Below are 17,406 nucleotides of genomic sequence, written 5' to 3' on the forward strand. Positions count from 1 at the left end.
TGAATGGAAATGTGAGCAGTAGTTTTTAAGTTATTCAACATTTTATTATTTTTTTATATATATATAACTTTACAATTACAACTGGTGAAACTCCCTGTCAAAGCTTCTTGTAAAATATTTGAAAATACAATAAATTCAGACATTATTCCCACTTCAAATGGTTGAAATTGCACACAGATGTACAACATCCAGACATGTTTGGTTAATTGGTCACTCTAAAATTTAGTAAGTGTGTGAGAGTGTGATGACGTTCCAGTGACAGCAAAAGAAACGCTGACATTATTCAAGATGAATAGAAGACAAACTCATGTCTCAAACTTAAAGGACAAGTAAAAGACTTACGGCAATTAGGACTTTTAAATTTTTAAAAATTTTATTTTTGAAATTTTCATACCAGAACAATAGAAGGTAAACATTGGTAAATGCACAAAGTCTCTCCTCTGATTCCTCAGACAGGCTCTTCTTCCAGCACCTGTGCAGCTCATACTGGTCCCCTGAAAATGATCAACACTTGTCCAGAATGAGGGGGAAAAATCATTATGGGGGTTTTACATTAATGCTTCAGAAAAACAAACAAATATATATATGTATATACATACACATATTGCATCAATGGTCATGAAAACACATTTATGAAACATAACATTGATCCTGATGATAAATACTTAAATATCTACTTTATTTATGAGGACTCATGAGTACCAGAGGGGATATGAATGAAACGGATGAGGACGGTAGTTTCTCATGTCCAAATGAACTACTGACTATTACTATTTTGTTAGTACCTAATAAACCCTAATAAAGTGTTGCTGGTAAAATAAGGCAGACTGATACGTGTGTGTATAATGACCTCTTCTTCTTCTTTGTCATATTGGCAGTCTGAAAACCTCGACGTACAAACGTTTCACATTAAGGCTTCTTTGTCGCTGACAACTTGATGACAGTCGGTTAAAAAAAGTGCAAGAATAGTGAGTGACTGCTACCAAAACGGATTCCGTCTTGGGAAGAAAAAAACAAAAAACAAAAAAAATGAAGGCTATATGAATCTGCTGTGCAGGGATCATTGTGGAATCAATACGCAATCTGTAAAAGGCCAGAGAAGCAAGAAAATCTGAGGACGGGAATAAATGAGATGATGCTCTTCAATCTTTCCCCACATCATTTCCCTGGATGCATGCCTACCAACACTTTGATTTCAAAGCTCAGATGACTAACGTCACAGGACAGAGATAAATAGGTTTAAAATAAATACGTCAGTAGTTTAATGCAAAAGAAAAAAAATTAAAGGAAGAAATGGAAGTTTTTTTTTTTTCTTGTCTAGGTTAAAATACTTCAGCAGATGTGCTAGTTTAGGCATTTTGGTCCGTTTACAACCAGATGTTCCAGAGACTGGAGGAATGCGGTTAATAAATACTTTGTACTTAAGTGCATTTCGGAGACAACACGGATGTCGGTTACAGTGAATCGACCGAACCCTTTCTGTTCTCTTCAAAGGGAATCTAAATAAAATGGAAAATGACATTTTGTCATTTTGTCATTTTAATCTTGTCAAAAAGATAAATCCAGTTTGGTTATAAGTCTGGCTTTACAAACGTGAAACCTTTTCCCATTTTGTGTCACTGCAATCACAATCCTCTATGTATTTCATTGGGATTTAAACAGAAACAACGCAATGTAACGTAGCGTAATGTAACATATTTTATAGAATCTTTATGGAAATAAAATCTGACAAAGGTGGCTTGGAAACGTGGTCTGCCCTCCATAAATAAACTCCAGTGCAAACAAACATCTCTAAAAGTCACTTTTCTAGAAAGCAAAATCTACTCTAGCTGTTGAGTGAAGGCCTCAAAGGTTTGTCAGACAAAAGAAGTTGTGACCAAACAGCATCATTAAGAACATTATAGGGGGAGTTTAAAGCAGGACGAAGTGGAATAGTAATAAAAAAAATCATGCTGAGCAATATAAAATAGCCTTAATAGGTAGAAAGAAAGCCTTTGTTGAAATTTCTGGTCAGACTTTGCTACAAAGGTCTGGTCCAAAAGAGACTAAATACAAAACAAAAAGAACCAACACTGAGCATTAGTCTGCACAACCTTAAGACATGACAGTGGCAGGATTATGCTGCAGGAATGCTTTTCATCAGCTTAAGAGTTTTCACTGTATTTGTTTAAAAAAATACACTGTGTGTCCTTTTTCGTCCCATTTCGCCATTATGCATGGCTTTGTGGCAGATCATGCCAATAAAATACGTCAAAGTTCGCCGTTGTAACAAAGTGTGAAAAAGTCCGGCACACCATGACTCACCGTTATGACTAAAATAAAATAAAAAGAAAAAAAACTTTTTAAAAGCTGTGAGCAATGAATGAAGTTGATTCATTTATGTTCACATGTGGGCTGCTTCTCCCATGTACTCCAGACAAGGTTATTTCTCAAAGCATGACTTCCACTGCAATTAGACAAGTTTAGGAGAACGAAAAGCACACAAAAAAAACAGAAGTTGTATAAGGAAATATAAAAGGAATGATTTCACAAGTGTCAAAAAAGAAAGCAAAGTAAATAAGTTAAGGTCAAAAACTACATTGAAAAAAATTCCAACCAAATACCTTGCAGTGATTTTTCGCTCAGTTGTATTATGAGAACTCGGGAGAATCGTCTGAGGCTTTAGTAAAAGTGTGTGGAAAAAGCTGAAGTCTCCTTTCATAGCTGTTTATGTCACTGGTATAAATGCTTTGACACTCAGGTTGGGTATGCAAAGCTGATGGTTTAAAAGAAACAAAAAAAGAAGCAAACAAATGCTATGAAGAGGGCTTGGAGAGATCGTAGTCGATGATGAGCTGTTTGATGTACGACAGTTTTTCATGAAGATACTCGCAGCGCTTCTTTTCCTCCCTGTAGTCTGGAAACTTCTGTGGAGAATGGAGACGGCGAGTCAGGACATTTTGTACAAATCTACACAGAAAACACACACTTATATTTAAAGTACATCAATCGGTCCCCTCCATGTTTTTGCAATTCCACAGTTGCAAAATCTACATATTGCTGCACCTTTTCATTCTAATGTATAATTGTGAGTCTATTGCAAATGTTCAACAAAATGGGTCAAAAACAATGATTTTAAATGAGTGTTAACTCCCACCTGCAGATGGCAGTATTTCCTACTTCTACTGCCTCAGCTTGACTTCATGTGAAATTATGGTCTATGTTTGATTTGGTGAGTAACCCAAAGCCACATTTACAATCATACATAAGCACAAATATTGCAAATAATTTGTCTTGGTCTGCCATCTTACTGATGCTTATGGGTGAAATGTGACAAAATCTGATAAAAGTTGCACATTTTCAAAGCTTACTAAGATGTAACATTTAGAAATTTGCTAGAAAAAGATTTTTACAAAAGTAGAGCAACAAGAAATTTACAAGTCCAACATAAACCTAAACACTTAAGCGCCGTTACCTTCCGAAACTTGCTGTACTTTTCCAGTATTTGGTCTTCCATAGTCTAAACAAAAAAACAAACAAAAAAAGAATTGCCAATTTATTGCAGTTGATTAAGATTGTACAAAACATCACATCTCTCTTCATACTGCAGGCCTTGTTTCTGATAAGCTGTAGATATGTACCTTATATTCCTGTGTGCCAGGAGACAGAGTCTTGATCTTGGAGCCCAGCTGAACAAACATGTGAGTTATGGCAGCGATCCGGGAGTGAAGGTCTTTGTACTCGTCGTACTCTGTGCAGAAATCCTCCTGATATCGCTGCCGTTGCTCCAAACTTGAGATGGGGCTGTACGCCCTGCAGCGACAACACAAAACCCAACACACACTCTGTGAGGTGAAAATGGCAGCATGGATGTGGAAGTTTTAAGGAATAAAGGAGCTTCAAAAGTTACTTTGTTTATATTTTAATCTTAGGCTTAGTCCACAAGTAGCCAGGTAATTTGGAAAACTGATACATTTCTTTGCATTTTGGCCTAAAATCCACACAAAATATCTGTTTTATACAACTAAAAACAATTACTTATAAAAACTTTCACCAAATTGGAGATCTCAGAAAACTCTGTAATTGTGTTTGCGAGAACATGGAAAAACAGAGAGTGAGGATCTCACGCATTACAGTTTGCAACAAATAATGCGCCATTATGCTGGGACACAATTCCCAATCAACATCGTCTTGAGTTTTATTAACATTTTATTCTAATAATTTATTTAAAAGTACCTTCTTATATCTCTACACAAATGAACTTTCTGGCAACATGTTTAATTCCTAACAGGAAGTTGTGGTTGTTTTGAAGCAATCTGATTGGCTGACAGGTAATAGCTGTGCACTACACTGCCCCCTATGTGTTTGGCATGTTTACAACAAGCTTCAGAAAGGCGTTTCTGTGTGAGTTCATGTGGATGAAAACTTTCCTGAAATTGATCGCGGGTGTGTGATATTACTTTTGTTAACAATATGACACAGATTTTTCTTTTATAAAGACCCGGCTATGTGTGTACAAAGCCTTACACGTCAAGAACTGTTTCTGTTTTCTAAAGTTGTTCCTCAGATCTGCGTTTCTTTTCCTGCAGTTCATTAGTCTTGCTGCCACAAGATGGCAGCAAGACAGTCATGAAAAATTCCACGATAAGCTTATGACTCATCACAAAGAAAAAAAAAACTTCCATTAATAATATCTGTTTTTTGTCCAGTTAATGTCAGTGGAAAACAACATTTACCAGCAGAGACGGCACACAGATCAGTTACTTTACATCCTGTTTACACTCACAGCACGTAATCCGGCTTCTCCTCGGAGGCCGCAGCACTTGTGATGTCAGGATCTGCAGCAAACACACGAGATTAAGAAAATTCAATCAACTGCAGATGAGTCAGGGCAATCATCGACACGAAGCTCGGCTGTCGACCGAACACTAAGCTCTGCGTTTTGGTTTCCCTGAGAACCGCGGAGCGTGAGGGTGATTGTGCCACACGTCTCGGTCGGTCCAGATGGGCTAAAAGCTCCTGGGTGTTGGGGGACCCCGCGCTCCACTGGAGCTGTTTCTGAGTCACTGAGCCACAGAAGACAGCGAAGACTCATGAGGGGCTGGCTCACGGGAGCAAATACTGCCACGCTCAAAAGATAATACAGCAGAAACACACCAATGCTGCCAGATAACCTCAGAGCAGCCTAAAGTCCTCCCTCTGGTCATCTGTTGTCAGGGTCTGTGGTTAAACTCATATGTTAGGTGCAGCAACAACAGCTCTGACCAGGGCCGGATTTAAAAGATTAAGGGCGCCTGGGCTGGAGTCAGTTTTGGTGCCCTATCCCAGAATGATAAAAAGATAAATAAAACTAATGTAAATCACAGAACATTAATAGGGACAACGCCTGTCACAATAACACATTTTGCTAGACGATAAATTGTCCCAGAAATTATCACGATAAACAATGATATTGTTTTGAGACCATTTTTAAGTAATGTAATGGTAAAGGCATAATGATATAAGAACACATTCAAAAATCTCAATAAGCTTTAAATTCTAAAGAACAATTAACTCTGCAAGTGGACTCAGCCAAAATTAAAAGAATACTGCATGGAAACAAAGATGGCCAAAAATACAAATAAGGTAAATGGGCTTAAGGAAAACATATGGAGAAAAAAAAAAACAAGCAGAAGAAGAGAAAGAGGCCTTACTGTCAAGTTTCTCTGTGTTCTGCTTGAGATCAGGACTCGACTGCAACCATTCGGCTCCTTTGTCACTTTTTAACCTTTCCCGCTCTTTTTCTTTGTGCTTTTTGGATTTCTTCTTTCTGTGCAGGCTGTTGTGGAGTTGCTGCTGAGTGCAATCAGAGTCACCCTGTGACGTTTTCAGCTTGTTAACGTTAGCGTCCTGCTCTCTTTTCTCAGAAATATGTCCGTCAGCCGGGCCGTGCTCGAAAGGAAATCCACTTTGGGCCACAGTTAGGCTGCTGGGGTCACCAGGGATGCCACCGATCCGCTGAGGTTCAGCAACGGAGAGGAGACTGGGGTCGAAGGTCACAGTTGCATTATCATGTGCTCCTTTAGTGTTTGTGAGTCCTTTTGCCGCAGACTGGTGTAACCTTTGGTCTGTAAGTTTTTGCCTCTTCGCAGCCAGTCTTTCCTGTGAGTCCAGGGGAACAGGACGTTTCTAGGGGAAGAAAAGGGGGGCAAATGGAAAAACAGAACAGAGATAATAATTGCATCTAAAACATTCTCAGAAAAATCCTTCAATCCTACATACAAAATGTCGCTACAACATCTCCAATGCTCTGAATTACATTACCAAACAAAATAAGAAACATGTGTGTTTAACAAGTCACGTTTGTTTAGCAATAGAGTATTAAAGGGAACCCGTGTACTGCAGCATTTCAGTGAAAACCATCATTGAAACTTTTAAACTTGATGCGTCACAGAAACACGAATGGTGCGTTTCCTGTTAACTCTTATTCTGTTGATGTTAATGCTGTGTAGTAATAAGATCTTTTTCCCCAACTGCGACTTGTTTTAGTTTAATGATGACTTACATGATGAGTACTTGGAAAACAATTACAAACAAAGAGTCGGAATACCGACGGGAAAAGTCGGAGGTCTTCGAGCCAACCCAAGTTCAGCATCCAATATGGCAGCTGCTCATGTAAAATGACATTAAGATTTCAGGTAGGACTGTGCAACAAATCAAATGTACCGTTTTATTTAGTCTGCAAATTAAATATTTAGTTTGAAAACTAAGTATTTAGCTCCAGATTAAATATTTAGCTGCAAGCTAAATATTTAGTTAGCAAGCTACATTGGCAGGATAAACTAAACTTAGGTCTGAGCTAAATACTTGACAAGCTAAATATTTATTTTGCCAAACATTTAGCTTGCTAACTAAATATTTAGTTAGCTAGTTAGCTAAGATAAATTTAGGACTGGTCTAAGTACTTTGCAAGTTAATTAATTAGTTTGTTGTCTCATATTTAATTTGCTAACTACACTTAGCTTGCTAACTAAGTATTTAGCACAGCTAAATTGCAAATTTAATATTTAATTTCTGACAATTTTTAATTGTACCAATAACATTTTGTATTTTAAACAACCACCTACATTTTAATTATAACATATTTATGCATAACTTTCTGAGGAAATGTGATGAAAATAGGACTTTGGAAAACGAAGCCCCACATTTTTGTGTCACAACAAACTAAATAACCCAAATCTTTGCTGTTATTTTTGCCTGTGTAGCTCAACACCACGTAGATCCGATCTCCAAATCGGAGGACAAATACAACGCAGCAGAACTCCAAGGGGCCACTATAACAGCTGACTGATTTTTAAATCAACATTTTTAAATTAAACTCCCACTACCGAATCCTGCCAACATAAAGATTACTGACAAGAAAACGTCCATTTACCACAGCTGGGTTTTTCGCTGCGCTTGGGTCCTCGGGGGTCGCAGGTATTGACAAGTGTGCTTGAACGTTGCGTGATTTATTGCTGATGTGGGGCTGAAGTTTCCTGTTAAACACACAGAGAGAACAGGATATATAAAGCCATAAAAACACGCCGTCTGTGGAATTCAGAAAATGTTGAACCGAACGCACGAATTTATCACTCTCCACAAAGAAATGATTGAGACTGACAGGAGGAGGGGGGGCTAGCACCTGTCTGAAGCTCAAAGCACGGGAAAAAGTCTCCATGTCTGAGCACGGCGCTGTAAATACAGCCGGTCCCTGGCAGCAACAACAGTCAACGCTAAGATAGCATCAGCTTAGTAAGAAATATATATGCTCTCACTGCAGAATAATTGATAGTTTTAGTGACTCCATACGCTTTGCTTTTTGTTTTGTTGTTGGTGCCGGGCCTCTAACTCACCTGGACAGCAGCCTGCTGACCAGCTGCTTCTCCTCCTCGCTGTAGCTCGGCCAGTCCCTCTGCACGTGCCTGTAGAAGTCGTCCTTCAGCAGGTAGCTGCTGTCTTTGGGATTCACTCTGGCCACCTGAAACACGGGGGAAACTCTGGCCGTTAGCAGAGTAACGTGGAAGATGATCTGACGTCTTGCATCCGGGTTGGAGAATACAGGAGAGCGCTCAACAACGGCAAGCACACGGACGACACGAGGAAATGTTGGTGTGGAAAAATAAACAAAACCTGTGCCAAGTTATGCAAGATAAGAACAATTTATGAGGAAAATTCTTTAGCCTCGCAAGTCTTTTATTCAGAAAAATACATAAACAGGCTACACTAGGGTATGTGAAATCAAAATTTGGTTTGGGATTGACAAATGTTTACTTATTGACTATTTATAAAAAGCTAGATACACTACGAAGGCTGCAGTTGTGCTGATTAATTTAGTTATCGATTATTCTGACAATTAAACGGATTAAAAAAATTCAACAGATTTTTAATTTAATCACATAAGGCTTTTTTATATTAGAAGGACATCAAAAGATTCAAATAATGTTTTAAATCCTTTTTTAAAAAAAAGAAAATAAACATTTTATTGCACTAATATAGCGTTTCTTCAGTGAATTTGATTCAGGTGAAGACAAAACTTTACTACTTGAGGAGTTTTGGCTAAAACGTATCGACAGTCAACGATTTTTTAAATCTTAAATTCAAAATGTATATATAATCTGTGCAGTTTGTGTTTAATAACTTAATAGCTCTGAAAATGTTTTTTTTTCAGCAAATAGTCTGCTTTGGGTCTGTGTACTCCAATTAATGATTAATCGATTACTGAATTAGTGGACAATTATTTCGATAATTGATTCATCACGATTAATCATTTCAGTCCTATCATTAAAAATCATGAATTTTTGACCATCTTTTCTCATTAAAATGATCCACAGTCGCATCTAGTTACTATAACCAGATGAAAACGGCCATGTTGAGAAGCTAAGCTGTCCCCCTGCTACAGTTTCTTTAGCTTCGTATTTGACTGCCTTTCTCTGAGGACATCCATCTTTGTGATGCCTGCTGACACGGCGGCCCGCCCAACAGCAAACAGGATCTCTGAAGAGGCAATTATAGCACTGACCTAATTAGAAACAACAACCTACACAACTCCCCTAAGCACATGCATTGACAGGCGGAGGGACGACAGAAGACGGACACCAATGTGATCAGTAAAAAACAAAAACAACAACAAAAATCACAAATAACACACATTAATCAAAAACAGCTGGAAGAATCCAGACTGGTCTGCTAGACTTGATGCTCGTTTATAGTTTTTAGCCGTTATACACAATTTAGTCCCCATAAAAGTTTTTGGTTTGGTGTTTTGAATGGAAAGCGTGGACTAGGTCACTAATGGCTTGAAATGAATGCTGCTAAGAGGTGGCGCAGGGAAAAGTGCACAAAACTCAAGAGCGACTATAATAATATTTAAAAACACAATGGAAGGAGCAGGTAAAACCGGAGAGTAATTTTACTTTTACAACTCAGCCTTCTGGATTACATGCAGGCTGGAGGGCTGCAACTAATAAATCAGCTGTTTAGACACACACATTATTCCCCCAGAAACACACAAAACGCCACAAACATGAAGCAGCTCATGCAGTAGATCTTATAGAAAATACAGGATCCTTGATATAAATCCTCCTGCAGTGTTTTGTGTTTTAAAGTCCTCTTATAAATAACATTGGAGCCCAAATAAATGACTAGAGGTGAAAGTAGATCTCGTATGGAATGCCTTAGATTAAAGCATGTGTGTGTGTGTGTGTGTGTGTGTGTGTGTGTGTGTGTGTGTTGAATGGTCCAATCAAAGTTCACATGAAAATTGGTGAGAAAACGTGAAAGGTGACTGTGTGAAAAAATTAGTTAGTAGATGACGGAATCTGACTTTATTTGCAGATTTATTTGCTGTTAAGCGTATTATTAACTCAAAATACAAATGTACATGCACAACTATGCGCCACTTTGCGATGGTCTAGCACAAGAAAAACACGAGAACAGTGAAATAAATTGATATTTTTAGTTTACAATGTGACAAAACGTGAGTTCAAACTGCAAGGGGTGTCGATGCGTTGTAAAGCTGTTGACTTCAAACTGTGTGAACCGTTAGCAGTGTGTGAGAGCTTGTGGTTTTCACCTCGTCCAGCACAGCTCCCAGCTCGGCCTTGTCCTTTGCTGCGGCTCGCTCTCTCTCCAGCCACAGGAGAAGCTCTGGTTTCCTGTAGGGTTTGAGGGCCAGCAGGTGGATGATGCGTTCCCTCAGGGGCTTCTGGGTCGGCATGCCGTAGCTCCTCCGGTTGGAGGGCGGCTGCTTGAAGAAGCTGCTTTCAGGAGCAGGCAGAGGAGCGGATCTCTTTTGGTATTTGACACTTTTACCTGGGAATGAGCCGAAATTGCAGGAAGAAATGTGGTCAATTTGAGATTTCTCCTCATTGGATTCTTGGAGAAGTGTTGCTTTCATTATTCTTAATTGTACATAAGAAGATAATTAAATGAGTACAGCAAACACTTTCTCTCTGCAGGTTTAGGCAAATGAAATTTAAGACTTTTCAAGACCTATTTCAATTAATTAAATTCAATACAAAAAATAAAAACAATCTTGGGAATGTTTTGGGAATGATGCTGCATTACAATCAAGTGAAGCAAAAACTCTGACATTTCTGGGGTCTGTGGCTCTTGGCAGCAGCTTTGTGTTTCACACAAACTTGGCACTGCAGTTAAGACTGCAGTCACATTGTCACCTTCCTAAATTAATGGCCTACATCTTTTTTTTTTTGTCAGAACTGATTTTTTTTGTCTGTATAATCATTTGGTAAAAAGAGGTGGTAATTTATTCTTTTTTTTTTTACAGACACTTTTGGCATAAAATATGTTAGGCCGTTATTTTAGGAAGGTGAAAACATGACTCTCTACAGTGTTAACCTCTGTAGTGCCAAAGACGAATGTCGTCCGGGCAAAGGGCGATAACTTTGCATCACGATAGATGCAAAAAAAGCTAGCTAGCTGTTAGCAGCTAATTACCGGTAGCCTGTATTGCCTTGATTGAGGCGCAAGGAAAACATCTGTGTGCTGCTCATGTTTTGCCTGTCAGAATCCTATCTATATGAAAATATGAAAGATTAAACAGTCCCGCCACAACAAAATGTAAGACCTGCATTTAAGTCAACTTACTCTTTAAAATAATTTTAAGACATTTTAAGTGCTAAAATTTAGATCCAAGAATTAAGACTTAAGGATGTGTGTAGACTCTGTATATAATTGATTTTTGTGTACTTTCTTTTTTTTTTCCAGGCAGACCGGGCACGTTTGAGCCGTGAAAGCCGTCTTCTCTCTATGCTAATCCTGCTGCAGGTTAATCTGAGCTTTAAAGGTCGGAGCGGGGAGAGAGGTTCAGGAAAAGCGAGGTTTCTGTTCAACCACTGAAGTGTGTCTGCCTCAGGTTATATTACCACTTTATCATCCTGAACCTTTCTGCTTTATGCGTCATCTGCTGGTGTGGGTTTCATGTAAATATGAGTGGCTAACGATGAGGTGAAGGTTTATTGGATAAAAACATTGCCACATTCAACAGATGTTTAGATTAAACCATGTAAGCCTTTTGTATTAGAAATACAAAGTATGTATATTTTTGTAGTTTTGGTTTAATCGCTGCTCTGACTGTGTTGTTTCAGTAGATTGCTTTTTATTTGAGTGTGTATGTTCCAGTTAATCAATGACTAAATTAGTTGACAGTTATTTCTGTAATGGAGTCATCACGATTAATCGCTTCAGCACTACTGAAAACCTAACCCCGCTTTGAGATTCTCCTCGACGTTCTGCCTGACCTGTTGCCCAGTAAACCTCCAAAGCCTTCAAAAACAGCTGCATTTCCTCTCAGGCGCAAACTTCTGATCACTCACTGGTATTTAAAAATCTTTACCTGCCAATTCCAATTTTCGGTGACACCGATTTTTTATTTTATTTTTTTGATCTGGAAAGTCGCTAAACATAGCGATAAAGCACCCGAATTATTGGTACACTTCTACTTTGTATACAAAACAACCAAAGGTAATCGGTTGCACTGCGTTGCATTTAGGGGTATTGGAGTAAAGAGGGCTACATTTTTCTTCTTTTTCTTCCTATCCTCAAAGCAATTTTCCTTCCACCTCTGCTTTGTGTTGTTCAGTCAGATAAATTTGAGGTGTGACCAAATGTGCAGACATTGAAGAGTTACTGAAATATTGCAAACTAACTCTGTGACTAAATGTGAGTCAGATGTTGGTTTGTTGTGTTTTATGCGTTTCTGCAGGTGGAAAATGCTTTGAGAGTCAGAGCAATGTTCAGAAAGTAACTTAAATTGGCCATCCACTACAAACTTGCTTTCCTATCTCGAGCTGAAGAGCTCACGTTACACAATTTACGGAGTCTGATATTGGTCCACACCAGCTGGAGCTCCGGCCTGGACGTCGGGGTCCAGAAGTGGGCCGAAGAAAATGATTGCATAACTACGGCAAGGGCTGGAGCAGAGGCAAACAATGAAGCACAGAGTGTAGCTGTTCAGTTTATTTTCTCTGAAGATTAAAGAGGTGCAAGGTAACCTTGGCTTCCACGACTGAAGAAAGAAAAAAGAAAAGTGCAGAAAAATTGGATTCTGGTCATGTGGCGTGGAAAACACTTCACTTGCCTTTTATTTAGAGAGAAATTATGATGGAAAGTTCACATTTTGGATGTTTTATAGTTCCGTTTGGTTCTCAACTAATTCAAAAAATATTCAAAGCTCTTAAAAAAAACTAACAATAAAAAACACCCAGCAGTTTTTTGACAATCAGTTAATGTTTTCAGTGTGTGGAAAATGAGCCGTTTCTAAAACCTCTCGATTGTTGAATCACACCGCACCGTCACCTAGCAACCCAAGTCAAGCTCCAGCACATTCGGCCAGCTTGTTTTACTGCAGTATGCACTATACAATGGCTGCTGGAAAAGTCAAGTGTTTTCTTGTTGTCTTACCATCCAGAAACCTTGTTGGATGTGAAGGAGGCTCTACTTCTGCTTTTCAAAGAAGTACGGTTGTATAGTTGCAGTCATTTTTACGTTCAAGTGTAAACGTTGAGTTGCCAACAGCAGCTGATTTGGATTTAAAGTGACAGAGGCCCTAAACCAGCTTGTTCTGAAACGAGTTCAACAAAGGCAGAGCCAAGCAGAGTAAAATCTCATTATCTATTAAATTATTTTCTGTGCAACAAAAAATGTAGTTAATGTTTTGCATAGCCCATAGACTTATCCTAACCTGTTCAAAGAAGCATAATAGGTCACCCTTAACGTCCACAAGTCCCTTTCAGGCAATCATGATACTGCATTATTTCCATTTTAACGGTTTAACAAAGAATTTGCAGCAAAAATATATTGAAAATCAGCAAACAGACAGCAGAGACGGAGTATTTGTTTGATTTTTTTTTTTAACTATATACGTTTGAGTCACAAACATTAACATAATATCCTGCTCTCAATGAAGACAACTGGTTCTGAACCACTAGATTGTCAGACACTAAGGCTGAAAAGCCGAATCCAACAAAATTATTGCAGACGCGACTTTTATAAGCAACGGGCCAGCCTGCACATCTGGTTCCATTACTCATCGCAAGAGGAAAAACGCCTGTTTTTCAGTTTCGAGCAATGATCTAAGCAGTTCAATCTACAAAAATATTCCAACAGATTTTTTTTTCATTATTTTTATTGGCGCTACTTAGTTTGCCATTTTTGATTTTATAATGGACCATTGTACACAAAGCCAATGTGTTCGAGGTTTCTGCCCACTCCACAGAGAGATGCTTTCATGTACAACATTTTCCCGTCACACGCGACTCTTCGGTCTAATCTTACTGGGCTGCGTGGCTCCGGGTTTGATCTCGATGGCCGAGCGGCTCCAGCTGTCCTTCTCCATCTGAGACATTCTCTCGCGGGTCATCTGGTAGGAGTCGTCGGTGGCGCACACGGTGATCTTGTCCTGGATGCTGCCTTGGCCCTCCAGCTGCTCGCGGCCGTCGCTATGGAGCGGGAAGGAAAAAACAAAAAGAGCAGGATTTCTCCTCGTGTTCGTGTAGCCTGATACGAGAGATTTTCCCAGACAGTATGGCTGTACGTTATGTCAGAGACTGGATTTAGTCCGGTTCATGGCAGTGCAGAGCCGACGGAAAACTGCAGGGATTACTTTGGCTCCAACTTGCACAACAGAGATCGACTTAGAGGTAAAGAGTTTGTTCAGCGAACCTGTTCATATGAGCACCGAATGGAAGATTTGTGGAACTGTCAAAGTTTATTTTCATCTTAAAAAGAACCATGATGTTCTCTCAATGGAACCCTAGATTCTCTCTGGGTACTCTGGCTTCCTCCATCCGAAAAACATGCAAGTTAGCTTAACCGGTAATTCCAAGTCACACTTAGGTGAGAGTGTGTCCATGCATGATTGTCTGTGTCCTGTGTGTGTGTTTATGTTGAATTTAACTAACTCAACTCCAAGATACTGAAGCGCTGTGGTTGGAACTGTTCCCACAAGGCATGGACCATGTAACAAGGTTTCACAAAGTCACAGTTACAAAACCACCATGCCTCCTGTCATACTGACTCCCAAAGTATAAAATCCTTTCAATTGCTAAACCAGAGAAAGTACCGGAGTACCGGAGCAATTAAAAGAAAAGAAAAAAAAAAAGCATTGGATATGGAGGAGTATATTTTTGCCAATATGCTGCAGGTTGATTTCACATTTTGAAAAGAAAGACACTTTGTTATTCTCTGATGTCAAAACATTGTACATTTTCAAGGACAAAATAAAAAACGTTCGTGGCTAAAGGCATAAGTTTACGACATTAAACAAAGATGTTTTCTGACATCATAAAGTCAGACATTTGCAGGAAAAAAATGTAGAGGTTCACTGAGATTATCAAGTCAGACATTTGTGACAAAAAAAGTCCTTCAACATGCAGGTGGTAAATTTAGGGGAAATGCATCCAGATATTTTGAGGTGCAGTCTAGTTCTCTGTCTGTGACAACAGCTAAATCTCCCAGGTGACTTTTAACTGATAAATTTAAGAGTTTTTTTCTTACAAAGTCTGACTTTGCAATGTCAGAGAACATCCAGGTTTTAACATCAGGAATGTATGTGCTTGTTATGGGAAACTGTAATTCTTTTTCTTGCAGATGTACGATTTTTCGCCAGAGAATATCCCAGCCTCTCACTGAAAACATCTGAATGTGATCTTTACATTTTTCCACCAAAACTTTTTTGGGAGGAAAGGACAGCTTTCATTAACATGACTCTCAGAGCTACTTTAAAATGAGCATAACAGGAAAAATGACAATAAAACAAACAATTAAAATATTGTTTCTTTGAAGCAGTAGGAAAAACTTGTTGCTTTTTAACTAAAAGCAAAAAGAGCAGGTTATGGTTTTTTTGTTTCAGTTTTTTTCCTGTAATTTCACAAGAGGTTACCATTCAAGCTGCCTAGTCTCCACAAAAACAAAAACAAAACAAAACAAAAAAACTGTCTCAGGTTTGAGTAATGAAAGGATCTATCCAGAACAAATATAGAGAATTTGGCATCCCTTGTGATGGGGCAGGTGGGGAGTAGATTATGCTGATCTGCATTTTACAAAAATGAAAATCAGAGCTGCATCAATCAAATAGCTCGATATCAGAAGCGGCCATCTTTGATTTGATTAGCTCTGATCTCTGATTTGGCTGGTAAATGTGCTGAAAAATCCCATTTTATTTCTGCTCATTAAAGGAATCAAAACTATGAACACACACTAGATTTAGTGCATAAACTGTTAAAAAACTAACCAACTTCTCAGGAGTTTATTAAAAGTTGGATTATGCGAGGAGAAAATATTTTGATGCATGGATTTCCTCCATTTTCTGTTGGATGCAAAATTACAACATCTACTAAAATATATATTTTTTTACTTTTTTTTTTTTTGTTTGTGGAAAAACAAACCAATCTCAAAATCTGAATCAAAATCCTGGAACTTCTTAGATTAAACCAGAAACCAACATCGAGCTGGTTTCTGGTGAAAACAGCCCGGAGCCAATTCCCTCCGTACCTGGAGATGTACTGATGGATGCAGTCAAAGCTGGCTTGAGGCTGGTCTTTGCTGTCACTGGACAGGTAGAAGGAGAAGATGCGCAGAGCAGAAGGTGTCTCTGGTGTTGGAGTTGGGATCTTGAAGTACTGTGAGGAAAACAGTAAGGTGGGGGAGAAAAAAGTTAAAGATTGCTCTAAAAGTGCACGCATCGGATCCAGCCAATACCTTGAACTCGTCAACTCGATCAAGAATTAATGCGTCTTTTATTGCCTTTCAAAACTGTTGACATATTGCACAAGAAAAAGCAATTATCTCCACAGACTCTGCAGCCAAATGCAACGTAGCCAAGAAACACAGGGCTGAACAAGTCAAGGTTTTTGCAATCAACATAAATCTCTTCCTATTTTCGCTTTTGGATGGCTTGAGGCAAAAATACTCTCTTGGTATAGTCCAAGAAGAGAAAAGTTAATGTAAAAACAACAACAACAAAAAACAGAGGCTTATTCTGGTCTTCTCTGTTCTTGTGTTTAATAAATCAAAAAGCAGTGAAGCGCTGAACAGGTCAAAGGGATACAGAGGCTTACTCTGTCTCAGTTGGGCAAACAGTATTCATAAGATGTTGATTCAAAGTTCAAATATTAGGAATCTTTCTCAGGCGTCAAAGGTACTACAGATGAGATTTCTGGCACACCCTGGAGAGACACTAGAACATCACAGCGTCAGCAGAAAGACCAACATGAAAACCGAAGCATCTGGGAAGAAAAGCCGTGTTTTTGGTCGGCATGAGATTTTTTTACAGTACGATAACCTCGAGCAAAAAGTATTATCAATATTTACACAAATATTTCAAATAAATGGTCCATCATGCATGCTCTGCTGAAGCATCATTCAGATTTCCTGCCAAACTCGGAGGCCGGAGCAACCACTGCAAGACCAGAACGTGCACCACGCACGTTCTGCAGCAACTGACCAGACAAACGTTTATGACGAGAGCTGAAAGGAGGTCTGACTCAGCAGGATTAGGCATTTACAAAAATAAATAAAATAAAATACAAGGAAAATTTCTGAAAAGCTACACAAAAGAATCTCAAAACATCCAGGAGACAAACTAAAGCTTATTGATTCGTCTCCTGGATGTCCAGAGAAACATTTGATAGCAAAAAGAGTAAAAACATAAAAAAACCCTCTTGGCTCTGATATTGATTAGTTTACAGTGAAGGGCTACAATGAACAGGAATCACTGCAGCAAGTTTAATCAAATAGAGGAAATGTATATGTACAATTTTTATCCTGCTGCAGACGAGACAAAATTCATAGTAAATTCAAATCTGAACACGCAACGGGTTTTGCGGCTGATTCTCTTTTTCTCTTTTTGTTTTCTCATCATGTCATAAATGGCGACATTTGAAAATA

At 38.7% G+C, this 17,406-nt stretch overlaps 1 protein-coding gene across 1 annotated transcript in view; it reads right to left on the reverse strand.

The window, feature by feature from the left end:
- Positions 1-351: 351 nt before the first annotated feature.
- Positions 352-17,406, reverse strand: part of LOC103135991 (RNA polymerase II elongation factor ELL2-like) — a 31,900-nt gene continuing 14,845 nt past the window's right edge. The window contains exons 4-13 of the mRNA XM_007549060.2: positions 16,012-16,139; positions 13,795-13,958; positions 10,073-10,311; positions 7,854-7,978; positions 7,394-7,496; positions 5,673-6,147; positions 4,766-4,817; positions 3,621-3,792; positions 3,455-3,499; positions 352-2,906 (exon numbers count right to left, since the gene is read on the reverse strand). Coding sequence (XP_007549122.1) covers positions 2,796-2,906; positions 3,455-3,499; positions 3,621-3,792; positions 4,766-4,817; positions 5,673-6,147; positions 7,394-7,496; positions 7,854-7,978; positions 10,073-10,311; positions 13,795-13,958; positions 16,012-16,139 — 1,614 coding nt within the window. The 3' untranslated portion in view covers positions 352-2,795. The remainder of the gene's footprint in view (positions 2,907-3,454; positions 3,500-3,620; positions 3,793-4,765; positions 4,818-5,672; positions 6,148-7,393; positions 7,497-7,853; positions 7,979-10,072; positions 10,312-13,794; positions 13,959-16,011; positions 16,140-17,406) is intronic.

This window comes from Poecilia formosa, unplaced genomic scaffold (assembly GCF_000485575.1).
Source record: "Poecilia formosa unplaced genomic scaffold, Poecilia_formosa-5.1.2 Scaffold29, whole genome shotgun sequence".
NCBI lineage: Eukaryota > Metazoa > Chordata > Actinopteri > Cyprinodontiformes > Poeciliidae > Poecilia > Poecilia formosa.